Raw genomic sequence first — 12,128 nt, 5'->3', positions numbered from 1 at the left:
TTATTAAAACGTATGGCGTATCATTCAATCTGAATGACAAAGCCAAGTAGGAAGAACGCAACATATTTATTCAATGATTAAACGTTCTGGAATACAAAAATTGCTTAGGATTTTAATAAAATCACTTTGAAGAACTTCGTGAAACATTGATTTAAAATTAAAGCAACTTGTTTTGTTGATATTTAAACATTTTTTATGTGTGTCAGTGCTGCCAACGTTTAAGGTACAAAGCATTTAGCGGGAAGAGTATTTTATTTATCTATAAAGTATTAAAAAATTTTAAAAAATTGCCGAATTGTTTTCATTTTACCATGACATGTTTTTTCAACTATTGGAAATTTGACATTTAGCGACGTCTAAGGAAAGCACAATCACAGTCGCTATGCAACACACGCAAAAAAACGCTATCGCTGAGGACTTGATTGTAACTCAACGTTATTAGCACTGGTGACCATAAACATATGTTTATACACACATATGTTGTAAATTATTAATCTTGTTTATTTTTTGTACTATAGAGTTAAATGTGTTATTTATTGAAGAAGTATGGACACACCAACAACTTTCGCCCTGTGAAGATGTTTAAGAGCATAGAATATTATAAAAAGCTATAAAATGTGATATAAATATGTTTGGTTAAATTTAAAATGTTTGATATTTTTAGGGTGGTTGCGGAATGTGAGGTGAAGTGGATGGTCGTTCGCCCCGCAGACGATCCGAGTGGAAACAAGCTTAGAGCAAAGGGCGGTTCGCTGAGATAAAATGTTGCATACCGTAACCTAGTATTAAGCAATCGTTTTACTAAAAATTTTTTTGCATTCCTCCGATTCTGCAAAAGCATTTGATCTCATAACGCAAAAATAATTCCGAAAGAATAATATGAAAGAAGACTTGGGAGCAAAGTCTTCTTTCATATCAACTGGCACTGGAGCGTAGCAGTGTCCATTCTACAGTCACTTGGTATTCTCTCTTAGAGCGAGGTTTTTGTTAACTATTTACCACCAGTAGTTTTATCGGCATTGATTTCTCCATGTACAATACAGCCCAATTTCTTGGCCTACAACAGAAAAGCATCAACTTCAACGTACTCCTATGCATACAATTTGAAAATACATTTTGGAAAGTAATAATTTAAAACCCCACTTGCCTTTGCTAATGTGTACGATACTCTCTCCAAGCTTCGGATTTCAAAGTAATTTGCTCGACTTTAGCTATGGCTTTTGTGGCAATGGCGAAGCTCCCATCAAATCTTATACGAGAATTAAGTTTTTTTTTTTTTAATACATGCCATTTCAGTTGTTGCCTTTCATTATTGCTCAGTAGATTTATATATTTTGTAGTAATTAATGAAACATGTTTATTTCACTTTTACCAATGCTGCCAGGTGCAATTTTACGAAAAAAAGGTTTTAATCGCCACTATCACTAAAGTTTCCAATACGGAATCTCTTTTTTATTAAGCGAAAACCCGGATTTCCGAAATTTGTTCACTTAAAAGAACGTAGTTCCCATGACATAATTACCAGGTCGTGTACCGTTAATAGCTGAGTACAATTTTTTCTCACGAAGTGTACTATCTGTCAACGAGTTTTGGTTGTGTGTGTGTATTATAGTTAAGAGCCATAATACACATAAACAACGAAAAATGGCGCGAACTGGTAACATACACAAAATCAGAGTTGAACTAATCACTGATTTTGACAGATTGTGTACTCAATATTTTAGTGCAACTGCCACTACCAATAAATGAATATATCTTGGTAGAACCACCCTTACGCTAGCGTTTACGCTAGACTGGAAAATAAAACTACCCAATTGTTCACGAAGTATGACGTGCCATGTAAAGTCCCCATAACGATTGTTTTTATCGATGACAAATGTGGTGTTATTGAAATGTAACAAGTATCGATAGTGTCTATTGCGCTATCGGTGAATAAAGTGTCAACGATATTAAAATAAAAAAATATGAGAAATGAAATTAAATGTTGAGGAGAAAAATTTTTAGTTAAGCACATATCACATCTGAAATCCACTCAGAACTGCATAGCATATAAAAAAGAAAAAATGAATGAACGAATGAATGAAATTTGAACAGAAGTAGAAAAGGTGACTACGATAAGTGACCTTAAGCAGTGAAGAAAATATATATTTTTTTTTTGCAATTCAACAAATTGAGAGAGTGAGCGAGGAAGGAAGGTGAAGTGATAACAAAAGCGGAATAATCTTTCTGTATAAAACGCACAAAAACATTCTTAACAACAAATTTGGATAAGGTGGAGTTTTGATCGTTCAAGATTGTGAAATGGGAGGTTGTGTGGGTCGCTACAGTGGCGATAATGAGACAGTGAGTGTATCATCGGCAAGTGTATCCAGACCGCCGACAGCAGGTAAGGCAAAAACTTTGGAAGAAGAAAAGTCACACGTCCGGAGAGTATAAAGAGACGCGTTACTATCTGTGTTCATGGCCAGAAGATAATGAAGTGCTTTTGTTTTTCAATCCACCCAGGAACGCAAGTTGGACCTGCCCGCAAAAATCGACCTTTGTGCCATGAAACGATACGCTGGCGTTCAGATGTTCCTTTGACCGAAGGCCAATTGCGTTCTAAGCGCGACGAATTTTGGGACACCGCGCCGGCCTTTGATGGCCGCAAAGAAATCTGGGATGCCCTAAGAGCGGCAACTACGGCAGCCGAGGCTCTAGATTTTCAACTGGCCCAAGCCATTTTGGATGGGGCAAATGTTTCAGTGCCGAATGGGTGAGTAAGAGTAACACGGAGGTGAGATGTGATGCGAAATTTGTATCTGTCTCATCTGATTAACATCTTTTCGTTATGCATCATATGAAATGGACGTTCCAGTACAACTACGCTTTGGTAGCTTAAATCGTGTAGTTTTTTTTGCCTTGTTTTAAAATGCTTTAATGCGTTACAGTTCCGTACTCCTTTTGTTTAGTCTCTATCTACAACAACAAAAGGTTAAAGTTAACCTTTGGCACATTTATTTACTTTCGTCAGCGCGCCGTCTAAATAGGGGGAATAGCTGGCCAACAACATTAAAAAAAATCAATGCAAAACTTGCACCTCAGTGGCAAACAAAGTCGCCACAAAAATTATTGCCCCCTCAATTCTACAACGTACTGTGAGTTCGGGGGCCACCGCTAGTCATCGTCACCTTGAATACCAAAAAAGAGTATGCAAAAGGGGAAACGGGGGGTGTTGTAAGGGCCCACTGGCTGACGGTTGTAACTGTTGCTAATTGTTTCTAAAACTTAATGGCCTGTTCGTGGTTTGTTTGGGCTGATTTTTTTTGTTTGTTTGTAACTGCCGTAGTCGCTCGACTCCCATTGGCAATTGTCAATGTCCTGGGAGAGTGTGGAGTTTCTCCCCTCTTTGTATTGTCTATGTATGTGTGTGCGTGTGTGTGCACTTGTTGTTGGGTTTCTACGTCGGAGCTATTTTTACACTTGTTGTCCATTCATGCAATCGATGTCTGTAGTTTTTGTTGTTGCGGCAATTCTTCGGTCATAATTTTTACATTAACTGTCCGAGCTGAGTCAGACGGAGGGTGTCTAGAGTGAAAGAGTGGGTTACCCTTTCCGTATAATAGCGTTTTGAATAACCCTATCATTAATTGTCACTTCCGCACAGTAGATTATATGATAAACTTAACCTGACTTAACAAGTTTGCAACGCCTAACTGGAAAAGTTCAGGAACAATAATCAATAAAAAAGAACTTTACTTTTATAAAAAGTTTATGTTATATTTGGGTGATGTGGAAAGCAGGCTTTAACACGTTTTAAAGAAAGTCGAAACCTATCAATTGCGCAGAAAATTAAATTCGTTCAATTAAATAATCATTCTAATATGATTTCAGCTACTTACTTGAAGTTTATTTAAAGTGCGATAATTGGCATCAAAATAATTTCAAAACTTCTTTTAGACAGCAGTTCCGGACTGACTGACGGGAAAAACGTTATCAAAGAGAGATCTCCGCCATTAATGCGCAAGGTGCTGAAATCGAATTTATTACATCTAGAGCAATAATGGACAAATACAAACATACTAATGCATATTACTGTACATGTGCACAATTACATAAGCCATCCCAGCCAACAAAATTTTTCCATTTCGGTCCAACGATCGGATGAATCATCCGATATCGGATCCGATGTCTTACCGACATCGTAACTTAAAACGAGAGAAGTGGGTGTCATTTTGTCGTAACGACAAGGCTTAGGGAAATATGATATATTTCCCACCATATCGTACCAATGTCGGAGCAAAATTCCAGGTAAATTCGGATGGGAAATTTAACGTCGTACCGAATCGGGTCCGAATTCGTAGACACCACTTATGTACATTCCACACACGTGGTAACGAAATGTTGCTTGCAAAATAAAAATGAACCAAACAAAACATTACTTCTTCACGCCGTACAGTAATCATTACGATTTCGCTTCTAAGTATTTCTTAGATTTAATTTATTGATTTAGAATAGTGACTACGGGATATGGGTGGAAGCTGACGACTGTATTGAATACCAGGCGGGGCGACGTGGTCAGAAATGGGATGGTTGACGGCTTGAAGATAAGATTGGCGTTGGATGCCACAAGGCGTGTAAAATTTTTATCAAAGTTACGGATGTTACGGACTGGTATACGAAATTAGGCATGGCTGGACAAATCAGATTGCAAATCAGTTTTGCAGTTGACATTCCCTTATATCCTAAAAGAAAATTTGCATACATTTGTGTTCAAAGGGATGCAGTAGATAACGAAGACTATTTAAGGACAAGAGAGGCCACCGTATCGCCGCGGTTAGCATGTTCCCCTTCGAAGATGAACGCGAGAACATCAGAAAAAAATTTCAGCGGTGGTTATCTCCTCCTAATGCTGGCGACATTTATGAGGTACTTTGCCATGTAAAAACTTCTCCCGTAAGTAATGTCGATCTGCGGCACGCCGCACAGTGGACAAAAATGCAAAAATCGACAATGAAAATTGTTATGAAATTTTTTACTAATCTTCAATAAAGAAGATTTAAAAAAAATATTTATATTTGAGGTCCCCTTTCAACTTAATGATATTTTTGTACGAAGATTTTTTTGTTAACAAATGAATTCTACATATTTTTCCAAAAATTAAAATGGATTTTTAAAGTGGGAACCAAATTAGAATAATATCTTAAAGAACACATAACTGAAAGCTCATTTGTCAAAGTCAGGTGTCACTTGGGCCTTTTTTATTCTTTTTTTGTATTCTTCAGTGAAGTGTCCTGAATCAAAAAAAGCTAAATTTCAGCTGCACAAACTTGCAGCAATTCAATATTCAGGATTATTCTGTAAAAAATTATTTTTTGTCACTTTTTTGAAAACGGGATTAAAAACTTTAAATTGGGATTCCGGAAAATTTTACTATAGTTCCCTGAATACACCAAAACCTAAAACTTAACATAGAAAACGAAAATCAGTAAGAGATCTGTTTATATGAGAGCTATATCCGATTATAGACCGTTTTGGACAATACTTATGGTAGTTCTTGAGACTCATAACAGATGTCGTCATACAAAATTTACTTATACTTCAACACTGCGACGTACGGACTCGGCTTTAAAAAGAGGCTTAAATTTGAATCGGGCAGCACCCATTGATATGTGAGAAGTTTGCCCCTGTTCCTTAAAGGAATGTAGGCAAATTTGCATTTGCATGAGAGACATTGGCAGAGAAAATAATAAGCATCTTCCACGGCGTCAGTTTCATTACACCTGCGACAGATAATATAATTTCTATTCCAAATGCGAGACATATGTTTACTTAGCTTATTGTATCCCGTTATAATTGCCATGATTGTTCCTAGATGTAATCTCTCCATCGATAAAAGCGCATCGATTTTGCGGTTCAAGTGTTCGTCCAATAGTTGTTTCGTATGCTCACAACCTGCTTTTGTGTTCCATCTGCTGAACCACATTTCCTGAATATTACAATCGTCCCTCATCCGACGAGAGACATCCAAACGTAGTTCCGCGCAGTGGATTCCAAAACCGGTTCCACTATCCATCTTCGATCCATATGCAAAGATATTGAAATCCCCAAGCCTGAACCGCTCTTTTTTGCCACACCGCCAAGGTAGGTATAAGCACATGCAACCAACAGTTTGCAGGTCAGACATATCCCTGTCGAGTATACCTTAGGTATAGCCGGTAACCTCCGAAGCCGAGCAAGTTGTGACAGCCTTAACAGTGTCCTCTCGACCTATTTCTTGACGTATAGGTCAATCGGCTGTATTCCTAACATCACATCCAAGAGCTTGGTCGCATTAATACTCATAGCCCCATGTATAAATTTCAAAGCCACCCTATTCAACCTATCCAGATCCCTCACGTGTAGTACGTACTCAGTCACCAGCCATTAGATGTGGTATCTATAGTTCAGAACCGGTCGCACCACTACAGAGTGCAGCCAGTGCATCACTCTAGGCCGTAGACCCCATCTACTTCCAACAAGCCTCTGAGACAAAAAGAAAGCAGCGAAAACCTTCATTATCCTAGGCTCCATATTCCATCCCCAATTCAACTTATTATCCAGAATAGCGCCAAGAAATATAGCCTACCAGGACAGTCTCAAAGTTGTTCCCTGTAGCCTTGGCAGTCTGAACTTAGTTATTTTCCTCTTCCTCATGAACAACAATCTATCTTCCTGGTGTTAACGCTTGGACCACACCCAGGCAATATGCAGAATCCCAGATATGGTATCCGGAACTTTTTGGGGCGTCCAGTGCATTCAGTTACCTAAGCCTCGAAGTGTCTTTGTTGTTGTTTTTGGTGTAGCAACATATTCATGTGAAGATGGCGATCTTCAACTCCTGTAGGTGAGCAAGCTCGATTCGGTTCAAATGACCGATCGCCGCGAGAACAAGGTGGCCATTGGTTATTTAAAGTCGACAATAACTCGCTTTGTCATATTGAGCATCATGGGCACTCAGTATTTGCCCAAGAACCGGTGCCGCCCGGCCTCCCACTGAGACTGTCCGCTCGATACCGCTGATTGTCTGGTACTGCCTTTGCAGCTACTCCGTATGGAGCATTGCACTATCCGCATCCAGTGGACGCGCTCGGTAGCTCACAGCTAAGCTTCTCGTGACAGCAATGAACAACACACAAATCGGACCTCAATGTCTTTGACACTGGACAACTTCTCTGTCAATCTTACAAAGTCCTCTCTCTTCGAGCTTATCAATTTCTTCTTATAAACCCTCAATTCTGCCTATAGACCTCTCAAAGCTGCCTGTTGACGCTTCTACTGACCGCATTGAATGCTTTTCTGGCATCCGTTCGGAATATCCTGAGATTCTTGTTCCAACCTCTTCTGACCTTCCTCTTCCTGGACCTCCTTTCCGGAAAAGCCACCTTATAGTCATCCCAACCTACATTTTCTGGACCAAGTACTCGATGTCCTCTATACCCGTAAATTGCGACGGAGAACAGAAAGAGAAAGATTTCTAGAGGATTTTTCATTCCAAATTCGGGGCATATGAATTGGTAAAGTTCCTAGGCTTAAATCAGGAAGTGATTGTGACTCATTTCACTTCATTGCTCCTACAGTATGGATGCAGGGTATTGCATCCGATAGCACGTATTCAAGTTTACCGGTCGCCATAATGTTTTGTATTTTGTCTATTGTTATCGAAGGAAAAGATGAAGATTAGTTTTGGCAAAAAAAGAAATATCATGGGTCAGCCTAAAATTCACCAATGATTTGGGATTAACAAATTTATTTCCATATTTTGTTGATTGCCAATATTTAATCGGTTTACCATTTATGCTTATTGGAGACCACAATATTGTGAATAAATTTAAATCCCGACGAGAACATCAGAAAACATTTTCAGTGGTGGTTATATCCTTTCCTAGGTTAGGTTACGTTAGGTAAGAGTGGCAGTCCTTTACAGACTCACTTAGACAATTTTAGGTCTATTGTGATACCACAGTAGCGACTGACCACGGATTCTGGCGTGAATCGTACCCACGACGGATACCGGGGCCCCCTTTCCTATTTATGTTGTAGTCAGCCATGTAAAACTCCTCCACTTAGTGGTATCGCTCTGCCGTTTGAAGTCGGCTATAAAAAGGAGATCACTTATCTTTGGACTTACTATGAATCCGACAACACTTATTGATACGAGATGAGTATGAGTAACTTTGTCATTGTGTTTATTTCTGTTTTATAAGACTTATAAATATCCTATTATCCGAAGCGTACGGAGTAACAAAGCAAAATGCTTATAAATCTAATATATAACACTTGGCCTTTGTTCTTGGTTTTTCTTTTAGATATCTTACAGAGTGCTACGATGAACTAGGTACACAATACAAAGTACCAATTTATTGTCTATCATATCCTATTAATATAGTTAAGGAGGAAAATGGTCGTGATTCACCTGCCGAATTTTCAGAGCCCGTCGATGGCGGCACAGAAATATTCCTTAAACTGAGAATATCATCAACAATGTCTGATGTTAAATTACCTGTTTACTCCAAAGACACAGTGGGCCAATGTAAAAAGAAATTGCAGGTAAGCATACCCGCTAATTACTGATCTCTGAAATTTCATTAATACTTCTTTCGAATATGCATATTTATTTCACCACATGGTTAGGCTGTAGAAGGTGTTGATGCCTGTTGCCAACGCTGGTTCTATGGCGGCAAACTATTGGGGGACAAGGTACCCATCGAGGAGTGTAATATACAGAACGGCTATGTGGTACAAGTCATTGTAAATACTGAACACTATAACCATGACAATAGCACAAGTATCGCCACTGCAAGCTAGCCAACATTCATCATAGTCCAGCAGCACAAAGTGAACAACACAATGCTAACAACAGCTCTACTATCTACTATGGCAACAAATTGCAATAAAAACATTGTTGTCTATCATCCATTGTATCCCGCTTTCAAATACCATCAACAAAAATGGTCGTATCGACAGCAGCAGCTGCAGCAACAGCGGCAACCGCAATATCATCGATATCACAATCTGAGCTGTTGCGTTGTGCAGCCTATACAGAATTCATTGTCATTGCCAGCGACAACAACTACTCCCCCCTCATTACCAACGGTGAAGCCATCATCACCATCGTTTGTATTGCGGACAACAAGAATAGAACATGACATTGCATTTGTTGTTGGAAAGACGAATAGCTCCTTCTCATTGGATAGTAGTTGTTGTAAAATTGTGAAGATATCATTGATAGTTTTATTAATACTATTGTTAATCATAATGCATTTTGTTGCAATTTGTTGTTAAACTGAATGGAAAATGCAAACGAAACGAAACGGAAAACTAAGTAAACGAAACATAATAATAATTATAATTATAACAATATAAAGAAACGATTGATTATTCAGTCATTTTTGTTTCCGTTCCACTTACTGAAAATCCTCTTCCCTCCCCCCCTCCATCTCCTCTTCCACTATTTTTGCAATTTTTTTTTATATTTTTCTACTAAACAAAAAGTCCTCATAATTATATTTGTATTTATTTCCTGCCACTCTCCTTAAAATCGATTACAATTTATCGCTTTGATGACCACACAGCCTATGTAACTATACTGGCCACTGGCTGGCTGTATGTCATTGATGTGATAAATTCTGAATTCTGAATGGCATCAGATGAGAGCGCCAACAAAGATATATCAGCCGACATTGAATCTAATGGAAATGATTTCTTTTTGTACATTATACAATTTTTGATTTATACTGCATTCAATTTTTTTATTGTTTTCATTTTCTAGTTTGGTTTTTACTAAAGAGCAAAACATATATAGTAGGCAATTAGAAGAATACAAAAGATGAGAAACACAAATATTAACTAATTTTAAGTGCGTACAATTTAATTTGAAATTAATTTAAACTTAAAAGAAACCCTTACCCATTTTCAACTACAGCCCAAAAATAGTAAAGTATACTTTATGCATAACATGTACACAGCCATATTAAACAAAAATAAAGTAAATAATAAAAACTGAATCCCAAGCCCCAAATACATACATATAGCGAAAAGGAAAGCAATTAATTTATACAACATTTCAAGTAAATAAACTCTGAAACTATTATTTAACAAAATCAAAGCTATATCCTTTGCATGTATGAGAATGTGGCCAAAGTGTAAACCATGAGCCCTAACCGTAACCCAAAAATGTAAGTAACAACATTTTACAGTAGAGGGTTTTTATTAAAAACTCTTTCTTTTTTTATTCTTAGGTTGAAAAAAGGGGGTGTTGATGTTAATCCGCTCATGCCACTATGGACATATACCTAAGCCCATAGCCTTATAGATGATAAATTCTTACAGACTTATATACACTATACATATACAGTGGTGGCCATATAATTAGGGACTAGGTTAGGTTGAAAAGAGGGTGCAGATATTAATCCGCCCCATGCTATCACTTGCCGCACCGATTTTACATTAGTGAGCTCGTAGTCCTTTGGTCCCGTTATGATACCAATAGCTATACTGACCTCCTTCTTGCTTCCTTTCAGTAATAGCCTCGTCTTCTCACTATCTGGATCCCCTTATAGGATTTTCGCCGTCCTACCGACCGTTTCGCTGTTCCACAATTTTGAATGTGCATTCGTCGCCCACTCCCTTAAGTCGAACTGCGTCAACCCGAAAGGCTTCGGGTTAACCAAGTTTATTGACTGCAGTTCTCTGGCCTTCACCGCCAAATCGTCCGTCCTTTCATTTCCCTTACTCCGTTATGGTCCGGCACCCAAACGATGCGGAATTTCCCATTCTCAGAGAAGGCGTTAATCTCCTTACACTAAAAGACAGTTCATGACCTTACCGTCCTGGTTGTTATTGCCCTTATGGCAATTTTACTATCGGTAAAGATGTTCACGCATTTCATGATCGCCCGGATCTCTGCCTGCAGAACCGTATTATGGTCAGGCAGTTTAAATCAGATCTCAGTCCCTGGGTTCTCAATGAAAACCCCCAGGCCCACTCTGTCTTCTGGCTTTGATCCATCCGTGTAACATGATCTTCCATATGGCAATACTAGAGTTCCGTCAATCCAAGATTGTGCCGATGGCAGCAGAGGTTTCCGATCGGAAACCTCTTCCCTTTATTTCAGGTTTCCTATCGTCGCCTCGATTATACCGCGATGGTATGAGCTGCTTCCATCCTGCCTCACACTTAATCTGTATGTCAATGCGTCGGATATCTAGAATAGTCGCCAGTGCGTGGTCCTTATCGCTCCGCCTATGCCAAGACAACATGTCCTCTAAACCTGGTTTATCCAGTCTCTAAGGACAGGGTCCACCCGGTACTGGTCTAAGGATTGGATCAGTGATCATATTCCATCAGTTCCGGGTGACTAAAATGGTTTGAAGCTCCTCAAGGATTCCTTCACCACAAATTCCGTTATTATAAACCTTTGATCAACGTCATTATTCCAAGATTTCAGTGTCTCCGTGAGTCCGTCGTACCCTGTGGAAAATGGGTTTTCATCAAAAGCCTCAACATGTCCTCAGTTGTCTCTGCTCTCACTCCTATGTCGTCTACTTAAGTTTCAGTTTGGACATGGGTTTTTGAGAGAAACTTTTTTATCTTGGCGGCGCCATTAACGCTATCAACCTGTTCGCAGAAAAGCTTCCAGGAGGCACGTTTTGCCGCTCTGGTAATCTTATTGTATTCCTTAGCCGTGTGTAATACACATCCCAATAAACTTCCGCTTTAAAAAAAAAATGTTAAAAAGTCTGCGGACCTCTTTCCCAATATTGCAATCTCCCCGGTCATCCAGGGGTTTTCTTGGGCTGATTTCTTTTCCGAAGAGGGCAACTATCTTCGAAGGACCCCACCAGTGCTGTCGTAATCCTGTTGACATTTTCGTCAATCTCTTCTATTCTTGGACAATCTAAATTATCTTGCCCAAGTCTTCTTCTGAGTAACCTTCCGAATTTGTCCAGTTGGTTGGCCGTGCTATTCTAAACCTAATGTAGCGATGGTCAGAGAAAGAGTGTTCCATGGAGACCCTCCAATTCTGAACCTAATCGATCAGATTTACTGAACATTTAGGGAATAAGTGTTTAATTCGAAAAAAATCTACCTTTTATTGAATTTAAATG

The 12,128-nt window shown here is 38.9% G+C and overlaps 1 protein-coding gene across 1 annotated transcript; it reads left to right on the top strand.

Moving 5' to 3' along the window:
- The first annotated feature begins 1,913 nt into the window (after positions 1–1,913).
- On the top strand, positions 1,914–10,025 carry LOC106085817 (ubiquitin domain-containing protein 1). The gene is made up of 4 exons (XM_013250239.2): positions 1,914–2,386; positions 2,506–2,755; positions 8,328–8,568; positions 8,653–10,025. The coding sequence occupies exons 1-4, from the start codon at positions 2,302–2,304 to the stop codon at positions 8,824–8,826; spliced, it is 750 nt and encodes a 249-aa protein (XP_013105693.1). The 5' UTR covers positions 1,914–2,301; the 3' UTR covers positions 8,827–10,025.
- The last annotated feature ends 2,103 nt before the right edge of the window (positions 10,026–12,128 follow it).

The sequence above is a fragment of the Stomoxys calcitrans genome, chromosome 2 (assembly GCF_963082655.1).
Source record: "Stomoxys calcitrans chromosome 2, idStoCalc2.1, whole genome shotgun sequence".
In the NCBI taxonomy this organism is placed as follows: Eukaryota; Metazoa; Arthropoda; class Insecta; order Diptera; family Muscidae; genus Stomoxys; species Stomoxys calcitrans.
The sequence above is the reverse complement of the archived record's forward strand: the minus strand, read 5'-3'. Positions and strand labels throughout refer to the sequence as shown.